General features: G+C 45.1%; 4 protein-coding genes across 4 annotated transcripts in view; 3 read left to right on the top strand and 1 right to left on the bottom strand.

Moving 5' to 3' along the window:
• The window catches only part of LOC309337135 (olfactory receptor 2D3-like), a 91,769-nt gene extending 79,383 nt beyond the window's left edge, over positions 1-12,386 (top strand). Inside the window, exon 3 of the mRNA XM_081853844.1 lies at positions 10,895-12,386. Within this exon, the coding sequence (XP_081709970.1) occupies positions 10,902-11,840 (939 nt within the window). The 5' untranslated portion in view covers positions 10,895-10,901 and the 3' untranslated portion in view covers positions 11,841-12,386. The remainder of the gene's footprint in view (positions 1-10,894) is intronic.
• LOC309336893 (L-amino-acid oxidase-like) overlaps positions 1-25,013 on the bottom strand; it is a 268,023-nt gene that overhangs the window by 226,729 nt on the left and 16,281 nt on the right. The window lies entirely within an intron of this gene.
• Positions 16,338-17,282, top strand: LOC309336303 (olfactory receptor 2V1-like; the record flags this gene model as incomplete). The annotated part of the gene is made up of 1 exon (XM_081851926.1): positions 16,338-17,282. One exon carries the CDS (start codon positions 16,338-16,340, stop codon positions 17,280-17,282), a length of 945 nt encoding a protein of 314 aa, XP_081708052.1.
• Positions 23,748-24,692, top strand: LOC309336304 (olfactory receptor 2T35-like; the record flags this gene model as incomplete). The annotated part of the gene is made up of 2 exons (XM_081851927.1): positions 23,748-23,939; positions 24,039-24,692. 2 exons carry the CDS (start codon positions 23,748-23,750, stop codon positions 24,690-24,692), a joined length of 846 nt encoding a protein of 281 aa, XP_081708053.1.

Consider the following 25,013-nt stretch of genomic DNA (forward strand, 5'->3'; position numbering starts at 1 on the left):
GAGCCTAGGACTTGCCGATCAGAAGGTTGGTGGTTTGAATCCCTGTGATGGGGTGAGCTCCCGTTGCTCGGTCCCTGCTCCTGCCAACCTAGCAGTTCGAAAGCACGTCAAAGTGCAAGTAGATAAATAGGTACCACTCCAGCGGGAAGGTAAACGGCGTTTCCGTGCGCTGCTCTGGTTCGCCAGAAGCGCCTTAGTCATGCTGGTCACATGACCCGGAAGCTGTCTGTGGAGAAATGCTGGCTCTCTGGGCCAATAAAGCAAGATGAGTGCCGCAACCCCAGAGTTGGTCATGACTGGACCTAATGGTCAGGGGTCCCTTTACCTTTATCTTCTAAGATATATACAGAATTTCCACAGTGGTGAAGGTATAGCGCTTTTTAGAAAGTGCAAATGTATGAAACTAGTCTCCCAATATTACCGATGAAGTGTTACAACCCACAGTCCACAGCCCTTGCTTTGTATGCATGACCTTCCCATCCTCATTCAATCCAATGGAGGAGGGTTTCAAAGAGTTTTAAAAATACTTTTTATATTTATTATGCATTTTCACAAAGCCAGGGTATTTAACGGCCACCGAGCTGCTGATATTAGCAACATTATTGCTGAGTTTTTCATATCAAACTGCTGCGAAAGACACAGGAGCAGGCTCGTCTGCTTTTTCCCTGGTCAAATGGCAACCTTAGTGTCAATGGAATGAATGGGAAGGAGAGATGACATGCCTGTGAAGGATTTCTAGATGTGGGCTAAGAAGCTTCTTGTTCATTTTCAGAGAGAAATCATAACGGGTGCTATCAAGCCATTGAGTATTTTTATCATAAAATCATAGAAGGGCCCACAAGGGCAATCTAGTCCATACCCTCCAACATTTCTCCAGTGAAAATAGGGACGGCCCATTCCATACAGTGGTACCTCAGGTTAAGAACTTAATTTGTTCTGGAGGTCCGTTCTTAACCTGAAACTGTTCTTAACCTGAGGTATCACTTTAGCTAATGAGGCCTCGCTCTGCTGCCGCACAATTTCTGTTCTCATCCTGAAGCAAAGTTCTTAACCCGAGGTACTATTTCTGGGTTAGCAGAGTCTGTAACCTGAAGCATCTGTAACCCGAGGTACCACTGTAACGATAATTTTTCTATTTATACTCCATACATCTTACTGGGTTGCCCAGCCACTCTGGGCAGCTTCCAAGATATAAAAAATCAGAATAAACATAAAAAACCTTCCCTATACAGGATTGCCTAAAGTCAGCTCGGAGGTCAGATAAATCCATGGCCTCCAGCATTTCTGCAATGAAAATAGTGACATCCTAAGGAAAAGTGGGAGGGATGCGGGTGGCACTGTGGGTTAAACCACAGAGCCTAGGACTTGCCGGTCAGAAGGTCGGTGGTTTGAATCCTCACGATGAGGTGAGCTTCCGTTGCTCGGTCCCAGCTCCTGCCAACCTAGCAGTTCGAAAGCACGTCAAAATGCAAGTAGATAAATAGGCACCGCTCCGGCGGGAAGGTAAACGGCGTTTCTGTGTGCTGCTCTGGTTCGCCAGAAGCGGCTTAGTCATGCTGGCCACATGACCCGGAAGCTGTACGCCGGCTCCCTCAGCCAATAAAGCGAGATGAGCGCTGCAACCCCAGAGTCAGTCACAACTGGACCTAATGGTCAGGGGTCCCTTTACCTTTACCTAAGGAAAAGTGGGAGAGTCTAGGATCAAATCAGAAACCAGGACAGCTTCTGCAGGAATCTTTTGCCCAATGTGGGGCTTGAACAGACAATCCTGGGATTTAAATTCTCATGCTCTACTGCCTGAGCTATCACACCAACCACATGTTCCATTAATTTCTCTAGAAGAGCTAGCCACTTGCTTAAAGCTGCGTGCTCACCATACATTTAAAGCAGATGAATTCCTCCACCGATTCCTGGAAACTGTACTTTGTTAAGGGTGGGAAAGAGCTGTAACTCTGTGAGGAGTAAAGGGGGTTGGACTAGATGACCATTGGGTCCCTTCCAACTCTACGATTCTATGATTGTCTCTGATACGGCCTTTCAGATATCTGAAGACAGCTATGATTTGTCCCCATAACTTTCTCCTTTCCAGGCAAAACAGCCCCAAGGCTTTCAACCATTCATCATAGGACTTGGTTGGTTCAGATCCACCCTTCGCAACAGCAATAACCAAAAAAAGCACATACCTTCATATGTTCCTATATTAGCAGAAAGAGAACCGTTTAGATCCTTGAAGAGCTAGATTTCCAATATTCAAACACAATTAGCTCCTTAAGGGACACAGCTTAGATGGATTACTATGGACCAAGCAGATCCAGGCTTCTATACAGACCCTGCATAAAGCATCAAAGAGCTAACCTGTGGACAGGCGCTCTCTCCTCGTAATGTACCTTCTGCCTGTTTCATCACACCAACCTATTGAACGAAAGGTAGGAAGGTTTCTGCCAGAGATCTGACATCAGCGACTCTGACGTGCTGAAAGGTCTTAGACACAATTCCATCTAAACAGAGCTGAGCTTCCTTGCCGATGACATGAGTCCTTTGGGTAGAAACTGGTGCTTATTACTTATAGTTTCTAGTTCTATTGTGACCAGGGTGAAATCCCTTGAGGAAAACTGTTTTCTATTACTTTGATCAGTCCTAAATTGAGACTGGCATTTGCATCACTAAAGCCACGCAAGGTTTACAATGTAGGTTTCAGTAGGACATTCTGGTTGATTGCTGGCTTTCGGGAATTTGATCCCCAGTCTTCAATTAATGAGGTGTTGACTGTAGTGGCAAGCATCTTGAAAGGATTTAGCAGTTTAAGGCACCTTGCCATAGCATAGCACATGGGTGTTCATTGAGATGCTTCTGCATTCGCCTGTTAAGAAATATGAAGGGACTTCTCTAAGTGACATGGAATCTGTCCATTTGCTAAATCAGTCTGGGATTCCCTTAATTTTCAGTATTCCCAATGCCATTTTTCTTTCTTTCGGGTCTTTTCACACGATATTCTAGAGTAGGACTGTACTGAATTGACAAGGGCCATTTCTCAACTATTCCACCAAACTCAAACTGTGAGAGCCAGTGTGGTGTAGTGGTTAAGAGTGATGGCCTCATAATCTGGTAAACCGGGTTCACATGCAGCTGCTGTGGGCTAGTCACACTTCTCTGAAGTCTCTCAGCCTCACTCACCTCACAGAGTGTTTGTTGTGGGGGAGGAAGGGAAAGGAGAATGTGAGCTGCTTTGAGACTCCTTAGGGTAGTGATAAAGCAGGATATCAAATCCAAACTCTTCTTCTTCCTCTTCTTCAAAATCCAACTGTGGAGGCAGAATATAGCCAGCATGGCTGGCAACCATCAAAAACTTCCTCCATGAATTGGTTCAACACTTGTCTAAAGCCATCCATGGTGGTGATCATTACTGTTGGAGCAAGTTCCACAGTTTAGCTACGCACTGGGTGAAGACGTACTTTCTTAATCCGCCCTGATTCTTCCAACATTTGGCTTCATTGGAAGCCCAAAAGTTCTGAGCATCCAGAAAGAGGAATATTTTTTCTCTCTATCCATCTATCCACCATCAATTTATATAAAGGTGATTTTATTAAGGTTTCTCAGCTCTGTATCAAAGATCAACATTTTCACTTTGCAATGTTATTATAATTTATTTCTCCTCTGTAAAGCTCAACCAAGAATTAAACTCCCAATTAAAGGAAATTTATTTGCTATGGGCCTAAAGAACGAACCTTCAACCCTAGATTTTCTGTGCGCTGATAGGAAGGGGAATTGCGCCCAACGTGGCCATTGTTACAGAGGGAACTAAAGTTAAAAGTTTAAATGTGAGACCATTTCTGCTACATACAAATCAGACTTAGATTTGTTCTCTGAACAAAGCAATACTGGCACACTGCGATGCAAGCAGAAGTCATTCGGCACATGCGAGGAGTTGAATACCGCCCTCTGAAATAAACATTGGTTTCTGAAATAAATGTTCATTTCTTAAATGAATGGTTGATTTCAGTGAGCCTACTCTGTGTATGATTAAGTGTGGAACCAACCTTTGAGTGGTTATCCATAACCTAAGAGACATGGCGCAATGTACACATAAGCAAACCCAAAGTTTCTCCTAGGTAATTGAAGGAGACCTCTGCAGGTGATCAGAATGTAGTTGGGAGTGTGACAGACAGGCCTTGGGACTGCCTCTTGGTGACCCAGCAACCAATGAAAGCTGGCAAGACAATCAACCAGTCAGGAGAGAAAGACTAGAATTTAAGTTACATGCTGACAGCATAACAATCATATAAGGATAATACAGGTGCACAAGGTTTCACTTTGTGAGTAAGGTTAGCTAAATGCTTGAAGGTGCTGAGTGGGTGTTTCTGGCTAGAGCTCTGATAGCTATTCTAGGCGGGGAAAGCCTACATAAGACTTGGTTTGTAAGAGAGTGCTCTTCAAAAGTTTATCTGTAAAGAGTTTTGTTTTGAAATAAACTTTGTGCCTTACCTGTGAAACCATCAAGCATTAAACCATGGGTAGGCATGGGTAAGACACATTCTACTCATGTAAAGAAGAAGAAGAAGAAGAGTTTGGATTTGATATCCTGCTTTATCACTACCCAAAGGAGTCTCAAAGCGGCTAACATTCTCCTTTCCCTTCCTCCCCCACAAGAAACACTCTGTGAGGTGAGTGGGGCTGAGAGACTTCAGAGAAGTGTGACTAGCCCAAGGTCACCCAGCAGCTGCATGTGGAGGAGCGGAGACGCGAACCCGGTTCCCCAGATTACGAGACTACCGCTCTTAACCACTACACCACACACGCTGATTCCCGGACAGTCTGCAGGCCGGACTGAGAAGGCGATTGGGCCACATCCAGCCCCCGCACTTTAGGTTGCCTACCCCTAGTTTAAACAATCGTTAACCTTTCTGCCTCTGCTTATCTCACACAGAGAAGCTTCCAGTAGCTTCCAGAACCCTCTTGAATGAATTAGAATAGGAAAGCTATCTACACATTAGATCAATCCTTTCTGCACTAAGAAATGCAAACTGACATGATGATGTTACAGGTAGGTAGCCGTGTTGGTCTGCCATAGTCAAAACAAAATAAAAGAAAAAAAAATTCCTTCCAGTAGCACCTTAAAGACCAACTAAGTTAGTTCTAGGTATGAGCTTTCGTGTGCATGCACACTTCTTCAGATACACTGAAACAGAAGTCACCAGACCCTTCTATATAGTGAGAAGGTGGAGAGGGGTATTGCTCAGAAGGGTGGTGGGAATGGGTGATTGGCAGATAGCTGTGATGAGCCTGTTGACGACTCTTAACGACTGCAATAGGTCTTACAGGAAAAAGCAAGGGGTGAGAAGGTGAAAAATGGCTTTGTCATGTATAATGAGATAAGAATCCAATGTCTTTGTTCAGACCAGGTCTCTCCATGGTTTTAAGTTTGGTAATAAGTTGCAATTCAGCAGCTTCTCTTTCCAGTCTATTTCTGAATAGCTTCTGTTTAGAGTAGAGAACGCTGATCAGATGTTTGAGCAGCTTCTTAGAGAAAGTGCTGCATAGTTTTCTTGCATATTCAGTGGGATACGTGGATTGTAGAGGGTTCTTAATTCTAAGACCCTTGGGTATAATGTCCAGGTTCTTGCATTTAGTAAGAAAGAAGATATCAGTCTGTACCTGTGCAAGTTTCTTGGTGAGGTTGATGGACTTCCATTTCATGCGGCTCAATGTGAATTCATGAACATCCAATGAAACAGGATATTGGAAGATTCAGGACAGATAAGAAAATGTACTTTTCACCTTCTCACCCCTTGCTTTTTCCTGTAAGACCTATTGCCATCGTTAAGAGTCGTCAACAGGCTCATCACAGCTATCTGCCAATCACCCTTTCCCACCACCCTTCTGAGTAATACCCCTCCCCACCTTCTCACTATATAGAAGGGTCTGGTGACTTCTGTTTCAGTGTATCTGAAGAAGTGTGCATGCACACGAAAGCTCATACCTAGAACTAACTTAGTTGGTCTTTAAGGTGCTACTGGAAGGAATTTTTTTTCTTTTATTTTGTTTTGACATGATGATGGTACAAAACACTGGAACTATTTTGTCCTGGAATGGTGTCTGATATGCCTTGGGTCTCAGGTACTTGAGCCTAGCTGCCCCATAGAAGAGTCCCACCACCACCAAGTGGGAGAGGCAAGTGCCCAGTACTTTCTGACTCTTTCCTAAACAGCGGGCACCAAGACTTGTAGAGAGGTCTCCCACCAAACTGCCGCTATCAGAGCCAGGCAAATATTCCTCCTAGTAAGGACCGGATGTTGCAAAAGCTTGCATATGGCCCCATACCTGCCATAGGACATTGCTGCAAGGATGAGGCATTCTGCCATACCCGTCATCAGAGTGAAAAATATCTGAGCTGGACATCTAGCCAGAGAAATGACATTCATCTTGCTTACAAAATCCACAACCATTTTAGGGCCAGTGGCAAGTGTTTGACAGATGTCCATGAAGGCCAACGGGCTAAGGAAAAAATACATTGGGGGGTGAAGAGCAGAATCCGCCTGGATCAGATAGAGAAAGAGGCTGTTTTCAGAGAGGACCGTGATGAACATAAAAACCAGCAGAGCAAAGAAGAGAGTGGGTGACCAGGTTTGACTTTAAAAAACTCTCAAGAGTAAATTCAGTCCATGATGTTGCATTGTACTTTCCATTCCTTTTACTGCTGCCTCACAAGAGTGCAATTATAGGCCACATTCAGGTTTCATACAAGCCAGGTCTGGGGCTGAAAGTATAGCCTATATCCAGACCAACACGGTAAATGTAATAAACCAGGGTTGCTATATTTCAGAAGGTGAAAATCCAGACACTGAAGTTGTTGTCTTTTGGCCAAAGTTGCTGAGGTTTTCTTAGTTGTGTCCAAATTGGTTGAGCATTTTTGCAATATATATATATATATATATATATATATATATATATATATATATATATGAATGACATTTTTGAGCTATTTTTTTAAGGATATTTGCCAAAATCTAGACTTCCAGCATGTAATGTCAATGGTGGTGGGTTCAAAGCAAACCAGATCCACAGTCTAAGTACAATGGAAGCATTTAACTGGAGCTGAATCAAAACTAGTACTGTTATTTGTTTCTTGTAGGGTTGCCATATGTTCAGATTTTTCCGGACGTTTCAGTGATTTCCGGCTGCCCTATTCTGGCTATGTCACCACCATTGACATTACCGTTGTAAAAAAATAATTTATTTGAATTTAGATGAAAAAGGATAATTTAGATGAACGAACTTCCGTGTTCAAACTGTCTTTCTGCTTTTGAACAAGTTTTAATTTGCTAAGTGCTACTCAGTCTCTCATTACAACTTCTTTAATTACATTATTCAGGGTGAAAATAGTCTTAGTCTTCAACAAGACCCATTGGTACATGTTAATTGGGTTCATTAAAGAGCTGTTGTTTTAACAAACTAAAACTGTTTTGTAAAAAATAACCTCAAGGGGAAAGGTTTCAGTTAATAAGGTTCATTGCTTCTGGGAGGTAGTTAGTTGTTGCAAAGAAGCACTTCAGGGAAACTCTGAGATATATGGAACTCTTCAAAAGTTTCTATTTGAAATAGCCCGTGATGGATTCTCAAGAGATTTACCGTAAATTTATTTGTTTTGATTAGATTCTGTATTGATTTTTTTTCCACAGGAAAATTATCCCATAAGATGTATCATTCAGACACTAAAACAGGTGCACATTCCTATTTGTCCCAGTGAGTGCCCTTTAACATATAAATGATTATCTCCACTGTCAGTTTCTAATTACTGATGAAACAGGAATCTTCTAATAGCCAGCTTCTCTTCCTCTCTCTTTGGGTTCACATGGCTAATCTCTGCATGTGCACAGCTAAATGGCAGAACCTACAAAGGCTGCTTGACTTGAAACCCATAACTTGGAAATGGACTAAATTACTTATCCACTATTGGCTATAATATGCCATTTATTGGAAAGTTCATGTCTCATCTGGATGCTCCATCTGCTACAAACTGTTAGTTACTGATGACAACAGGATTAGGTCACTTCTATTCCAACGGTTATGAATAGTAGAGGCGACTTGTTTCAGTGAGAGAGGATTTTCATAAAAAAAGACATTGATGAAGACCTTGCTCTGTCTCATTACTACGCGCATTCATCTCTCTTAGATGGACTTGATGTTCAAATGACTACAAAAGGAGACGGAAGCAGGAAAGGTGAACTAAAGGCGAGGGGGCAGAGCCAGCCCACCCATGTGGCGCACTGAGGCAGCCACTTTGGGTGGCAGAATCCTGTGGGGTGGTGACCCTGTGGGTGCCCTCCCCACCTTGTTGTCACCACTGGAGAAGGGGAAAGAAGAAGAAGCTTCCAGCAAGATCTCATGGAGCTCTCATGAAATTGTTGCTGTGAAGCCACTTCACCTAAGGGAAGGAGAAGCAGGAATAAAACTATAGGATACGTGAAAAATTGTCTAACCCCTTATACACCCAACTGATCATGGTACTCAAGAGGTCAAGGCCTCTTGAAGGTACCACCTGATCAGGAGTTCCATTCTGTACAATATAAGAATTGAGGCTTTAGTGTTGTGGCACCTGCCCGCTGGGATTCCCCCTCCCCCATTAAATATTAGACAGGCACCATCTCTGTTGTCTTTTTGGCGCCTACTGAATACTGTCCTCTTTCAACAAGCCTTTTAAGTTGGGATATTTGGTCCCCATTTGCATCTGTATGGGAATTGTTTTCAATATATTTTTTTAAAAATGTGTTTTTACTGTTTTATTGCTTGCTGCTGGAAGCAGGAAAAGAGATGTTTGAGACTCAAAGATTTTCCAGATAACACGAAGGAAACCAGTCAATGCAACTTATGTGCTCCAGAAATAACAAGCTATTGAGTCCTCAGTGAATTTCTTCAAGAACTGGATTCTTCTGGGACTGACAGTCATCCTGGAAGAATATAAAACCATTGTTTGTTTCCTCCTAAGTTCTCATCCATCACTGAATGAGCAGCAGAACAGTTACTCTCCAGAATGATCCGCTTTCCTTCTTTGATTGAATTATGCTTCTCATTGGCTTCTTGGCTTATCCATCATACTTTATCAGAGACCAGCTCTGATCCTTGTAGCACATGGACACCTAATTGACAAAATATATATTCTGTGTAGATCTAGGAGGAACAGTGGCAAATGCAGTTGGTTCAAGTGCAACTTCTACTGTCAGAATGAAGCTTGACAGCTGCTTCAGAGATAGAACTAGTTGAACAGGTTTTCAGGTTAATAATGTACGGGCACAATTTTGGGAGAGAGTGGTTCATGCATGAAGAAGAATCTATTTCCAGTTGTGGCCATAAAGGATGAAGGTAAGCAAATGCTTCAGTAGTCAAAACTATCATTCTATCTGCATAGACATAATGGACACCAAGGAATGGAACCTTCCAGATTTTCATCCAAAAATTTCCAAAATATTTAAAAGGGTCATTGGTGTTCTTGCTGTTCTAAATGAGTGTGTGAGTATAGGAAAGATCCGTTAGCTGAGAATCTGAGACCTAAGACAATGAGGAAGTTGCTTTGGTGGTTATGTATACAGCTGGCTCTTGAAAAACAAGTTTTCCTCCTTTATGTGTGCTTCTGCTGCCAGAGGGAATGAAATGACATGCATGAAATGGCTGCAACAGGACAGGGGTGGGAATCATCAGGATGGGAGAGACTCCCCATGCTGAGACTCTCCAAATGTGTTGGACTTCTAATCTCAGCCAAGGATCAGGGCTGTCGAGAGTTGTAGTCCAGTCCCTCTGAAGGACACCAGACTACTAAAGGCTTGTGAAAGAGAAGCCCATATGGATGAAGGAAGTTATCCTTCATTGCTAGGAGAAGTCTGATGGAGCAAAGAAACAGAATCATCACCCAGTATGACCTGGTAAAGAAAATTCTCACTGTCCCTAAATATTGTGACCATCTGGTTCCTGAAAACAAAACCCATTTTCTGAGGGGCTTCTTACCCCAGCAGACCATTTTCAGTTTTCAGACTAGGGTCAAACTAGGGGTGGCAGTGGCTTAATAATGTGTCTGCCTATTCATGCATGAAATTGGGGGGCAGGCGGGGGTTGCAGCTGCAGTAGAGTGCACACAATCATAGAGTCATAAGGGACCTGGGAGATCATGCAGTCTGCAATCCGCAGTACAAATGCAACGTCCTTATCCAGAGTCTACGGAAATGACCGTAGTGAATGAGGTTGTCTCTTCTATTGTCAATCAGTTTTTACTGCAAGAAAGTCCCTCCTGACCTATAGCCAAAATATGCTTCCCTGAAATTTTACCTCTTGACTCTAGAGCTTCTGCTTGGAGCAATAGACTACGTATATTAGACTAGCTGGACAAATAATATGATCACCTTTTCTATATCTGGTTTTGACCTTAAAGAGGGGCATAGGAGCGAGGGAAGGAGAACCTGACCATGGTAAGCGGTGGCAGTGCTTTCCAGACCTCCTGCCACTGGCATCTCCGCAGCGACGTGGTCAGTGTAGTGCAAACTCACTGGCAGAGCCAACCCAGCCCTTCCTGCTAGTGCATTTGCACCACCTCTCCTTGACCCTTCCCCTCTGTCTGCCGGTAAGCTGCGGAGACCAGGCGGCAATGGGAGGCCAGGTAGGTGCTGCCCCTCCCTGTCCCCAACGTTACCTGCCCCCAGGCCACCCCCCATGCCCAGTGCATTTCTGCTATAGATGCTATTGGGAAGGGAGTTTGGGTGATGAACTATGAGACTTTTATATGAGGGGAGTGGGGAAGGTCCAGTTCCCTTCACCTTCACATAGGGATGTGGGGAGGGGATTTTGTTTGTTGTTCATGCATTTTAACGTGAAATTGCCAGTTTTTAAACTTCCCTGTCATTTGTCTTAGGCTAAGGATGGCAAAGGATCTTACAGGGGCAAATCAAAGTTTTGTATCTGAATTCATTCTTCTCGGGTTCTCAAGCCAGCCCCAAATGCAGAAGCTGCTGTTTGCGATCTTCCTGACCATGTACCTGATGACCCTGCTAGGGAACAGCCTTATTATCATCCTTATCAGGACAGACTCCCGTCTCCACACACCCATGTACTTCTTCTTGGCCAACCTCTCCTTCTTGGACATCAGCTATAGTACCACTATAGGGCCCCAGATGCTGATACACCTCCTCTCTCAGAGGAAAACCATCTCCTTTGCTGGCTGCGCTACCCAGATGTACGTCTTCCTGTCCCTGGGGATAACTGAGTGTGTCCTCTACGCTGTGATGGCTTACGATAGGTATGCCGCCATCTGCCACCCGCTGCGCTACACCCTCATCATGAGCAGGCCTCTCTGCCTCAAGATGGCTGCCGGGTCGTGGGCCTGTGGCTTCTTCTTTGCCATGATGCATACTGGCTTCACCATGCAGCTGCCTTATTGTGGCCCTAATGAGATCAACCACTTTTTCTGTGAGGTGCCGGCCATCTTGGAATTGGCCTGTGCAGACACCCGGGTCAATGAGCTGGTGGACTTTGTGGTGGGGGTGATTGTGCTCATGATCCCACTTTCTTTCATAGTGGTATCGTACGCTTTTGTCTTAGCAGCCATCTTGAGCATCCGTTCAGCCGAAGGAAAGTTCAAAGCCTTTTCCACCTGCACCTCGCACATCACCGTGGTGACGCTCTTCTACGGGGCTGCCATGTTCACATACATGCGCCCAGCATCCAGCTATGAGCCAGAGAGGGACAAGAAGTTCTCTCTGTTTTACAATGTGGTGACGGCTCTTTTGAATCCATTTATCTATAGCCTAAGGAACAATGATGTCAAAGGAGCCCTGGTCAAACTGGTTTTCAAACAATAAGCTATAGTGCCTAATGTTCATGGGCAGAAGCAAAGTAAAAATGAAAACAAGGGAAAACGGTAGTAGCCCATCCTATTGTCACTGCATGACTCATACACTGTTCAAGAGTGGGGGTGAGGCAAGAAGGTTTCTGCATCTTGCTAAGGTACATCAGGCATCTGCCAGGGACTGGCTGGATGTCAAAGGGCAGTGGGAACCTCCAAGAGAAGAAAGCTGAAAGCCAGGGAATTGGTGGTGGGACTACGATGAGTGGCCAGAGGGAGAAGAGGGAGCAGACCGGGAGGAGGTGTTGGAAGCTGAAGGGGCAACAGGGTTTTGTGAGCAGGAAGCGTCTGTGGCAGAGAGCAGCCCAGACTCAGAGGCAGAAGCAGAGGCTGGAGAGGAGGGAGGCCAAGAGGCAGAGATGAGGCAAACAGATGAAGAAGCCACGGGTCTCCTATGCCTGCTGTGACCTGCTCCCCTCCTCCTTAGTCTCTCAGAACCCACTGAGGTATGAAGAGAGCGAAGCAGAGGCAGATAAGGTGCCAGAGTCTCTAATTACTTGAGAAGTCCTGGGGGAAGAGGAGACTTAGGCAGCTGTGCAAAGATGGGGACCTTCAGTCCTCGCAACTGCCTCACTGGGGCAAGATCTACTGGGAATAATTGCTGTGCTCTCTAGGCCTGAGCTGTTTTGTTTCTTTGAATAAAGAGCATTAACTTCACTGATGCCCTGTGAGTTATTACTGGTCTGCTTCTGACACCCGCCCAGATAGAATCTCTGAGGGTGCTACAGGGGTGGGGAAGCTCAGGTCTCCGTGTCCAGCCCTCAGGAATCTTCCCAGGTCTTGCCCCTCACTGATCCTGCTCCACACCCTTCTTTTGCCTGGCTGGAATATGTCTTTGGCAATCCCTCTTGTATAAAGAGGTCTCTCTCTCTCTCTCTCTCTCTCTCTCTGTGTGTGTGTGTGTGTGTGTGTGTGTGTAATGCAGCCTATTGACTTCTCTGTGGTTGGATTATAGGTCATATTCACACAATACATCTAAAGCACTCTTTTGCCACTTCAAACACTGTGGAGAGAGAAATATTTCTCCCTCTCGCTAGAATTCATGCACATCCAATGAAACTGGACATTGGAAGATTCGGGACAGATAAGCAAATGTGCTTCTCCATACGGTGCAGAGTTAAAACTATGGAAGTCACTCCCACCAGAGGCTGTGGTGTTCACCAATTTGGAGGGCTTTGAAAGACAAATACATGGAGGTAAAGCCTATCCAGCAGGCTCGTTCTCTCTTGTTGTTAATAGTGATCTGTTGGTTCCCTGTGAAAAGGGAAAGACTGGAGATGCCATGGTTAACACTCCCATTTCTGATCTGAGGGACAATAAAGCAGCAGAATTCAAGACAGTTAAAGTGGGGTCTCAAAACACCATTGTGCTATTTGAAAGCACACAAGATAGAAGGCAGAGGGGAGAGCTGGTGACTCTCTGTACAGAGAGTACAGTAAGGTCCAGGGTGACCAAGAGAGGGAAGCTGGAAACTATGTCAGAGCACAGAAGAACGCTTCCATGCTCAGACCACAGAAGATGAATCATGGTGATATTCGACTGGATAATGACAATAAAATAGTATTGTAGTTGCGTCTCTGACTCTATGATGGATGCGCTGTTATCTACAGGAGCTGTGGGCAGCGCCTATGGCTCTTCAGATGTTCAACTCCTTCTACCACCTGCCCCAGACATCAGAGCAAATGGTTGACACTGGTAGGTGATGGCACCCAGCTACATCTAGAAGCATGGGAAACTGCCTTAGATTGAGTCCACCCAACTCAGTAGAGATGACACTGGGAGTGTTAGGATATAGTTCCGTTCCACCTTAAATGGTCAGGCATGATTGTTGTGTGTCACATGCCTGTTTACTTCCTGCTCGCTGGGAGTTTTCGTTTTGTATATAGCTTTTGTTCTGGCTGTTTTCCTGAACACGGATGCAAGCAGTCATGTTTTTCCTTTGTTCTGATCTACGCTGAATAAAGCTGTAAATATACTCTCCTGGCTGAATCTTCCATTGTGGAAACTCTGCAGAAAGGGTGTGCACGAGTCTTGAAATGTGTCTGAGGCTCATGTTGCTAATTGACTGATACTGTTCCAACGGGAGACCGGGAGATTGTCCGGAGACGACCTGGAGGCCTGCCTGATGGCTTCGTCTCCCTGGCAGTATCCCAACAACAGGTTATGGGCCCAGATTCAAGGCACTTACAGGAGAGTAAGACTTCGGAAGACTGCGAGAGGTATGTGGGGAAAAGCAAGACTTTTCTGTGCCGCAGCAGAGTTTTTGATGTCCGAGCCAACTAATTAGGCTGGAGGAGAGCAAGTAGGCCTCGTTGATTTACGAGCTGCTAAAGATAAGACTGATTGTAAAAGGGAAACCAGCTCACGGTTGGCTTCGTAGGGTTTAATGTAAGGGACATTCCCAGTTGTCCCTTGAGATGCCAGGGTTAGAACTGGGGATCTTGTGCATGCAAAACAAACGCTCTGCCATGGAGCTATGAATAGGAAACTGCTGTCTGCTTCATGGGTGCTACTAGACAACCCACGTAAGAAACACTGTGGCGTGGCATGGCGGCATCTTCCCGTTTCTCCTCAGGTGGCAAAATGGGACACACCGCCCCTGGCCATGGCTTTCCACCACAGGTTTCAGAGGGCTACAGGTTTCCCCATCTCTGACATAAGAGGTGGTTCTTAATTGCTCCATTGGTTCAAATCAATATATGGTTCCTTTTCAAATCAATAAGTGCCTAGCCTCTTTTAAGCTCCAATTGGTTGCATTTCTGTATCTTCGCACCTGATATGCAGAATTCAGTTGCGAGTGTGACTGTTTGGAAAAGACTGGTATACTGAAAGCGGCTATTATCTGGTCCAATCGATAAAGTTATTATGCCTCTGTTTCGCTCAATGTCTCTGGGTCCCTCCACATCCCATAGGAAATTGCTGCAGCTTCTCCAGCCCAAACTTTAATTAAAGCTGTGGGATTTAGGCGGCGTGTAAACCCAGAAGGGCTTTTCTCTCCCAGGGAGACAATTTTAATTTGCCTGAATGATGCAAAGGAACAGCCATAGTTGCAAAATAAAATAGATTGTTCCAGCACCATATCCCACTGGTAAGGATTCCTTGGGCCATAAGAAGCATTTCACTGAGGAATGCAGATGGACAGGGAAACATCAGAGGAAAGCATAGCAACCTTTTGTGGGCTGTAGATTGCAGGTAATAAGAAGATGGGGGCAGGGCAGTTTTAAAGGGCATTTGGATTTCCAGTGGGGCAACCAGGGCTGGGGTTGGGGGTTGAAGTTCAAGATGCCATGACTCAGCCCAGTTCTCTCCAGCAAATGACCACTATCAGCCCCCAGAATTGTTGGGTGTGCTGAGGCTATGAACAGATCTGACGACGGCCCCCACCAAGTCCTTTCTGCTCTCTCTTTTTTGAAAGATGTTATAGTCTAGGGGGACTGGGTATTGGCCAGCTGTTCAATTTCCTTTCCCATTTTCAGTTATCTGTTTTGTTTATGTGCACTTTTCTATACATGTTTGTTAACACTGGTTGGCTGGAAAATTCAGGTAAGTGTGACTTTCAAAGGAGGGCTCTGTTTTAGTTCTCACCTTGTTTTGAAAAGTGTGGATTTGACAGATTAGTCTTTTAATGCAAAATTAATGTCTCCCCAACCCTCCATTCCCAAGGGAATGTGTTTAGTGTCAGGGCAGCAAAAGCAAAGAGCATTTTATTCCTTAGGCATGATGGTGCTCTGGTTTATGTGGGTTTAAAATGCTCAAAGGTTCTGTTATTTTAATCAGACTTGGCAGACTGTTGTTTGTTCCTCTTGCTCCAGCTTGCCTATCAGGAATGTAGAGAGAGATAGAAAGCAGGGGATTTGAGAGGAGAGGAGGGGAATATTTATAAATCGATTTTTAGATTCCTAATAACTGTGTGCTTCACAAATAGAACTGTGTGCGTCACAACTGAAGCACCCAAAGTCCCAGGTTTGAGATGACCCAGCTGCACCCCTATGGATTTCTGAAAGCCACTAAACTTTTGCATTCAAGTTCTAGGGTTGACATATGCAAAGAAGGAAAAACCCAGACACAAAAAGTTGTTGAGCTTTTTGCAAAAACCCAGACATTTTGCTGACAATCCCCCCGGATTGTAATTTCAGCATTGGTATCCCGGACATTTCCAGGGGGAAACGGACATGTGGTGGCTCCAATTAAAGCATTAAAGCATACAAGCCTGGAGGTTTCCCCCCAACCACCCTCATTTCAGCGTGTCGTATGTAATCTCACTGACCACTGAATACATAAGATGGAGCTACTGTAGAGAATGTTTTAAAATGAAGTTCTGGCAGCTAGGGTGTTCCTTTGCTCCTATCTGTCTCCTTTCCCTGGACTGCTTCCTTCATCACTTCTCATCTCGCCCTTGCTCTGCTCCAGTTCTCATGCCTCCATCTTTTCAGGTGCCCCCCTGACACGAAGGATGAATGGGACGTCCTGGACTGAGTTCATTCTTCTCGGTCTTCTCAACCACACCGTGATGCACACTGTTTTCTTTGCTGCCATCCAACTTGCCTACCTCATTGCCTTGTCTGGAAACTGCCTCTTCCTATTTGTGATCCAAACTGGTCCTGATCTTCAGACCCCCATGTACTTCTTCCTCAGCCAGTTGTCCTTCATGGACATCTGTCTAATCTCTACTATTGTCCCCAGGATGACTGTGGATTACTTAGGGAAGGAGAACACGATTGAGTTGGCTGGGTGTGCGACACAGATGTTTTTCACACTGACCATGGCAGGAGCAGAATGCCTCCTACTGAGTGTCATGTCATATGACAGGTATGTGGCAATCTGCAAGCCTCTGCAGTATCCCATTCTCATGAGCAAGAGGATCTGCTTGGCCATGTCGGCCGGCGTCTGGGTCGGTGCTTCTCTTCATGCCTTGATACACATCATTTCTGTGTTCCAACAGCCCTTCTGTGAATCAAATAGGATAGATCAGTTCTTCTGCACAGTCCAAGCTCTGCTGAAATTGTCCTGTTCTGATACATCCACTTATGAACATGGGATATACCTTACTGGCATAATATTGCTTCTCGGTCCCCTTTCCATCATCCTGGCTTCTTACATTGCCATTCTCATGACCGTCCTACAAATGCAATCGTTGGAAGGGATGCGCAAGGCTTTTGGCACCTGCCTGTCCCACCTCTGTGTGGTTGGCATCTTCTACGGAGCAGCCAGTTTTAAGTATATGAGACCCAGGTCCTACAGAACAGCACAACAGGATAAGGTTATCTCTGTGTTTTGTGACATTATGACCCCGATGCTGAATCCCTTGATATACAGCCTGAGGAACCGAGATGTGCTGGCTGCACTGAGGAAACGGATTGAAAAATGTACTCTGAATATACCATTGAGTAAATTCTGAGGTTGGCCACCGCAGAGGCAATCTATGGGTGTAATCTGTATGGGGCAGGGGGGTTGGTAAGGAGAGACCAAAGTTGCATGTGGATAGAGGCAACCCTTCAGACACCCTATGCTGCCCTTCTGATAAGGATTCCCACCTACCACCCCCTTTAATTAAGAGCAAAACTACCGTATTTTTCGCTCTATAGGATGCACCGGGCCATAGGACGCACCGGACCATAGGAGGGGGAGAACAAGGGGGAAAATAATTCTCCCCCTCTCTGCTCAGCGCCCCTTCAGCGAAGCAGCAGGAGAAATGGAGCCCCTTCCCTTTCTCCTCCCGCTTCATTGAAGGGGCGCTGCGCAGGGAGGGAAAACTGTGCAGCGCCTCTCCAGCGAAGCGAAGCCTGGAGAGCAAGAGGGATCGCTGTGCACTGACCCCTCTCACTTTCCAGGCTTCAGGCGGCTATCCACAAGCCTTCAGAGCACAGCAGGAATTCCCAATGCGCTCTGAAGGCTTGTGGATAGCTGCCTGGAGCCTCCGGAGCGCAGCGGGAACTTCGCTTCATAAGGCGCTCACACATTTCCCCTTAATTTTTGAAGGGGGAAAAGTGTGTCTTATAGAGCGAAAAATATGGTATATAACTCCATGCTATGTATCTAACAAGCATAGTCTGGCCTTTTGTCCACTTTGTATTGGAGAAGCTCAATGTCCTTGCAATTGTAACAGATATCAAAGGTAACAGAAGTAAAAGAGGCTGGCAATCTTGTGTAAAATGTATTGTGTAAGATTCAAAGCCATGCAACTTTGATGCAGGGAACAGGGATATCTCAGAGAAGTGCTTGGAAGTGGTTGGGGTAAAATGGGGACATGTGCAGTGCTTGTTGGGATGCAGCCAAGGAATTGGGGGCAATTGGCAGGCCCCCATCAGGCCCCAGCCCACCGGCCAGTGTGCTGGGCGATCTCAAGTCCTTGGATCAGCATGAAACTGCAACCCTAGCTTCAGAAACCTTCAGAAGCTGGACACGCACGCTCAGCAGAGTAAATAATGCTGCAAAACAGAAGTGGCAGGGAGAGGCTGTGATGAGCCTATTTACAAGCAGTTTATTCAGCATACATCAGGACAAGAGGAAAACATGTCTTCTCTCCTTCGTGTCCAAGCAAGCAGCATAAGCAAAAGCTATACACAAACGGAAGTTCCCAGCAAGCTGTGCTGGGGTGTAAACAGGCATGTGACACACAACAGTCATGCCTGTACTTAAGGTGGAATGGAATATCCTAACAGTGCTATGGATGAGCATGGATTGGGAAGAGAGAAGGGGATATGGGTGGGAGAGAGGGAGGTTCTGGTGAAGATCAGATTTGTGGTAAATTGCTGAGGGAGATTTAACAGAAGGGCTGTGGAAGAGAAGGTGTGTGTGTGTGTGTGTGTGTGTGTGTGTGTGTGTGTGTGTGTACGTGGCACTTTTAGGACCCTGCAGTGGAGATTTTTCACTTAGGCTGACTGTGTCTTCTTCCAAGCTCCATGCAAAAAAAGAAATAAATGGGTTTTTTTAAAAACCAAATCTCTCTTCCCTGTTCTTCAGCTTTCTTCTAAAAAGCCCACCTCTTAACCCATATATAAATGAAAGCAATGTAAATTACAACTCCAGTTTGTTCACTCGTTTCCCCCTCAGATTATGGGTTCATCTCATTTTATTTGTCTACAGAGCTCTCTTGTTTTATAGAGAGCAACTGGCCAAAGGCTCAGAATTCCAAGAAAACTGGTTTGTTCCCTCCAAACTTCTGACTGACATTTGGTCAAATGCATTTCCGTTCCCACAGGCGTTCCCTGGAGGCGACATGATGCATGTTATACAATAGGTGTGAACTGCGCTGGGACTCAAGCGAAGGGTGGACCACAACCAGAACATGAGTCCTGGGTCACATGTCACATTGTTTAAACCATAGCTAAAGTATGCAGTGTGCGTATGCGCCAGTATCTCAGCCAGTTAAGCAACAGATCATCGAGGCTACATATGGGGAAATTTCCTGCTTTCGGCTTCTCTCTTTTTTGCAAACGTTTTGTTTAAAGTCCTCGTGAAAATTCAACAGTAATTTTAGTGTGATTCTCTGCACATGTTTGCAGGCCATTTTGCTTCGTCTATACATTTTTGCCAAGCAGTTTCCCCTAACAGAATGCATGTTACCATATTATTTTTGTTAATACAGTGGAACCTTGGTTTTTGAGCGTCTCAGAAGTCGAACGTTTCGGCTTTCGAATACTGAAAACCCGGAAGTAACTGCTTCGGTTTTCAAACAATTTTCAGAAGCCGAACGTACCACGTGGCTTCCGTTTTGAGTTTCCTTATTGTATTGAGGCTTCTGCTTTCAGTTTCTGGTTTTCAAACGTTTTGGAAGTCAAACGTTCTTTAGGAATGGATTACGTTCGAAAACCAAGGTGCCACTGTACCTCAGAATATTTGTACACATACATAGTTGGAGAACTGCATTGCAAAATTTGGAGAAGTCCAAATTTCAAAGGAAATTTCAGCCCCCATATTCTTTTGGAATGTGTGGATTATGAGAGCTCATTTTCAAATGTGAACTTAATTGATTTCATCCACTATCCAAACATAGGCTCTTAGTTTTTTCTGCTTCTCTCAAAACAAACCAGCAGCTGTACCCAAGGCTTGTTCTTGGTTGACCTCTTGTGGTTTGTTGAGAGTGAGAGGTGATCACCAGCCTGGGTTTGGATTTATTGTTAAGGCAATGCATGATGGCTTGACTCCAGGGAGCATACTATAGCAGGAGCACCGCCCCTGGCCATGGCTTTCCACCACAGGTTTCAGAGGGCTACATGTTTCCCCATCTCTGACATAAGAGGTGGTTCTTAATTGCTCCATTGGTTCAAATCTAAAGCACAGAATGAACTCAGGCTTGCTAGAGAGGTTAAAAGCAACAAAAAAGGCTTTTATGGGTATGTTCGTAGCAAAAGGAAGAACAAAGAAACAGTGGGGTCACTCAGAGGAGAAGATGGTGAAATGCAAACAGGGGACACAGAAAGGGCTGAACTCCTCAATGCCTTCTTTGCCTTAGTCTTCTCCGATAAAGAAAACAATGCCCGACCTGAAGAATTTGGAGCAAATGATTCAGCGGAGGAAACACAGCCCAGAATAACTAAGGAGATAGTACAAGAATACTTGGCTAGTTTAGATGTATTCAAGTCTCCAGGGCCAGATGAACTGCATCCAAGAGTATTAAAAGAACTGGCAGATGTGATCTCAGAACCACTGGCAGTCATCTTTGAGAATTCCTGGAGAACAGGCAAAGTCCCGGCAGCCTGGAGGAGGGCAAATGTTGTCCCTATTTTCAAAAAGGGGAAAAGAGAGGACCCAAATAATTACCGCCCAGTCAGTCTGACATCAATACCAGGGAAGATTCTGGAGCAGATCATTAAGCAAACAGTCTGTGAGCATCTAGAAAGGAATGCTGTGATCACCAATAGTCAGCATGGATTTCTGAAAAATAAGTCATGTCAGACTAACCTGATCTCGTTTTTTGACAGAATTACAAGCCTGGTAGATGAAGGGAACGCAGTGGATGTAGCCTACCTTGATTTCAGCAAGGCATTTGACAAGGTGCCCCATGATATTCTTGTAAAGAAGCTGGTAAAATGCGGTCTTGACTATGCTACCACTCAGTGGATTTGTAACTGGCTGACTGACCGAACCCAAAGGGTGCTCATCAATGGTTCCTCTTCATCCTGGAGAAGAGTGACTAGTGGGGTGCCACAGGGTTCTGTCTTGGGCCTGGTCTTATTCAACATCTTTATCAACGACTTGGATGATGGACTCAAGGGCATCCTGATCAAATTTGCAGATGACACCAAACTGGGAGGGGTGGCTAACACCCCAGAGGACAGGATCACACTTCAAAACGACCTTGACAGATTAGAGAACTGGGCCAAAACAAACAAGATGAATTTTAATAGGGAGAAATGTAAAGTATTGCACTTGGGCAAAAAAAATGAGAGGCACAAATACAAGATGGGTGACACCTGGCTTGAGAGCAGTACATGTGAAAAGGATCTAGGAGTCTTGGTTGACCATGAGCCAACAGTGTGACGCGGCAGCTAAAAAGCCAATGCAATTCTGGGCTGCATCAATAAGAGTATTGCATCTAGATCAAGGAAAGTAATAGACCCACTGTATTCTGCTCTGGTCAGACCTCACCTGGAGTACTGTGTCCAGTTCTGGGCACCACAGTTCAAGAAGGACACTGACAAACTGGAACGTGTCCAGAGGAGGGCAACCAAAATGGTCAAAGGCCTGGAAACGATGCCTTATGAAGAACGGCTAAGGGAGCTGGGCACGTTTAGCCTGGAGAAGAGGAGGTTAAGGGGTGATATGATAGCCATGTTCAAATATATAAAAGGATGTCACATAGAGGAGGGAGAAAGGTTGTTTTCTTCTGCTCCAGAGAAGCGGACACGGAGCAATGGTTCCAAACTACAAGAAAAAAGATTCCACCTAAACATTAGGAAGAACTTCCTGACAGTAAGAGCTGTTCGACAGTGGAATTTGCTGTCAAGGAGTGTGGTGGAGTCTCCTTCTTTGGAGGTCTTTAAGCAGAGGCTTGACAACCATATGTCAGGAGTGCTCTGATGGTGTTTCCTGCTTGGCAGGGGGTTGGACTCGATGGCCCTTGTGGTCTCTTCCAACTCTATGATTCTATGATTCTATGATTCTATGATTCTATGAAATCAATATATGGTTCCTTTTCAAATCAATAACTACACAGCCTCTTTTAAGCTCCAATTGGTTGCATTTCTGTATCTTCGCACCTGATATGCAGAATTCAGTTGCGAGTGTGACTGTTTGGAAAAGACTGGTATACTGAAAGCGGCTATTATCTGGTCCAATCGATAAAGTTATTATGCCTCTGTTTCACTCAGTGTCTCTGGGTCCCTCCACATCCCATAGGAAATTGCTGCAGCTTCTCCTGCCGAACTTTAATTAAAGCTGTGGGATTTAGGAGGCTTTTCTCTCCCAGGGAGACGGTTTTAAGTTGCCTGAATGATGCAAAGGAACAGCCATAGTTGCAAAATAAAATAGATTGTTCCAGCACCATATCCCACTGGTAAGGATTCCTTGGGCTATAAGAAGCATTTCACTGAGGAATGCAGATGGACAGGGAAACATCAGAGGAAAGCATAGCAACCTTTTGTGGGCTGTAGATTGTAGGTAATAAGAAGATGGGGGCAAGGCAGTTTTAAAGGGCATTTGGATTTCCAGTGGGGCAACCAGGGCTGGGGTTGGGGGTTGAAGTTCAAGATGCCATGGCTCAGCCCAGTTCTCTCCAGCAAATGACCACTATCAGCCCCCAGAATTGTTGGGTGTGCTGAGGCTATGAACAGATCTGACGACGGCCCCCACCAAGTCCTTTCTGCTCTCTCTTTTTTGAAAGATGTTATAGTCTAGGGGGACTGAGTGTTGGCCAGCTGCTCAATTTCCTTTCCCATTTTCAGTTATCTGTTTTGTTTATGTGCACTTTTCTATACATGTTTGTTAACACTGGTTGGCTGGAAAATCCAGGTAGGTGTGACTTTCAAAGGAGGGCTCTGTTTTAGTTCTCACCTTGTTTTGAAAAGTGTGGATTTGACAGATTAGTCTTTTAATGCAAAATTAATGTCTCCCCAACCCTCCATTCCCAAGGGAATGTGTTTAGTGTCAGGGCAGCAAAAGCAAAGAGCATTTTATTCCTTAGGCATGATGGTGCTCTGGTTTATGTGGGTTTAAAATGCTCAAAGGTTCTGTTATTTTAATCAGACTTGGCAGACTGTTGTTTGTTCCTCTTGCTCCAGCTTGCCTATCAGGAATGTAGAGAGAGATAGAAAGCAGGGGATTCGAGAGGAGAGGAGGGGAATATTTCTAAATTGATTTTTAGATCCCTAATAACTGTGTGCTTCACAAATAGAACTGTGTGCGTCACAACTGAAGCACCCAAAGTCCCAGGTTTGAGATGACCCAGCTGCACCCCTATGGATTTCTGAAAGCCACTAAACTTTTGCATTCAAGTTCTAGGGTTGACATATGCAAAGAAGGAAAAACCCAGACACAAAAAGTTGTTGAGCTTTTTGCAAAAACCCAGACATTTTGCTGACAATCCCCCCGGATTGTAATTTCAGCATTGGTATCCCGGACATTTCCAGGGGGAAACGGACATGTGGTGGCTCCAATTAAAGCATTAAAGCATACAAGCCTGGAGGTTTCCCCCCAACCACCCTCATTTCAGCATGTCGTATGTAATCTCACTGACCACTGAATACATAAGATGGAGCTACTGTAGAGAATGTTTTAAAATGAAGTTCTGGCAGCTAGGGTGTTCCTTTGCTCCTATCTGTCTCCTTTCCCTGGACTGCTTCCTTCATCACTTCTCATCTCGCCCTTGCTCTGCTTCAGTTCTCATGCCTCCATCTTTTCAGGTGCCCCTCTGACACGAAGGATGAATGGGACGTCCTGGACTGAGTTCATTCTTCTCGGTCTTCTCAACCACACCGTGATGCACACTGTTTTCTTTGCTGCCATCCAACTTGCCTACCTCATTGCCTTGTCTGGAAACTGCCTCTTCCTATTTGTGATCCAAACTGGTCCTGATCTTCAGACCCCCATGTACTTCTTCCTCAGCCAGTTGTCCGTCATGGACATCTGACTAATTTCTACTGTTGTCCCCAAAATGACCGTGGATTACTTAGGGAAGGAGAACACAATTGAGTTGGCTGGGTGTGTGACTCAGATATTTTTCACGCTGACCATGGCAGGAGCAGAATGCCTCCTGCTGACTGTCATGTCATATGACAGGTATGTGGCAATCTGCAAGCCTCTGCAGTATCCCATTCTCATGAGCAAGAGGATCTGCCTGGCCATGTCAGCTGGCATCTGGGTCGGTGCTTCTTTTCATGCCTTGATATACGCCATTGTTGTGTTCCAACAGACCTTCTGTGAATCAAATAGGATCGATCAGTTCCTCTGCGCAGTCCGAGCTCTGCTGAAATTGTCCTGTTCTGATACATCCATTTATGAACTTGGGAAATACCTTTCCGTCATAATATTTTTTCTCGGTCCCCTTTCCATCATCCTGGCTTCTTACATGGCCATTCTCATGACCGTCCTACAAATGCAGTCACTGGAAGGGATGCACAAGGCTTTTGGCACCTGCCTGTCCCACCTCTGCGTCATTAGCATCTTCTTTGGAGCAGCCAGTTTTAAGTATATGAGACCCAGGTCCTACAGAACGGCACAACAGGATAAGGTTATCTCTGTGTTTTGTGACATTATGACCCCGATGCTGAATCCCTTGATATACAGCCTGAGGAACCGAGATGTGCTGGCTGCACTGAGGAAACGGATTGAAAAATGTACTCTGAATATACCGTTGAGTAAATTCTGAGGCTGGCCACCGCAGAGGCAATCTATGGGTGTAATCTGTATGGGGCAGGGGGGTTGGTAAGGAGAGACCAAAGTTGCATGTTGGCAGAGGCAATCCTTCAGACACCCTATGCTGCCCTCCTGATAAGGATTCCCACCCACCACCCCCTTTAATTAAGAGCAATACTATATAACTCCATGCTATGTATCTAATAAGCATAGTCTGGCCTTCTGACCACTTTGTATTGGAGAAGCTCAATGTCCTTGCAATTGTAACAGACGTCAAAGATAACAGGAGTATTGTGTAAGATTCAAAGCCATGCAACTTTGATGCAGGGAACAG

Source organism: Podarcis erhardii (genome assembly GCF_964252035.2).
Source record: "Podarcis erhardii genome assembly, chromosome: 2".
NCBI lineage: Eukaryota > Metazoa > Chordata > Lepidosauria > Squamata > Lacertidae > Podarcis > Podarcis erhardii.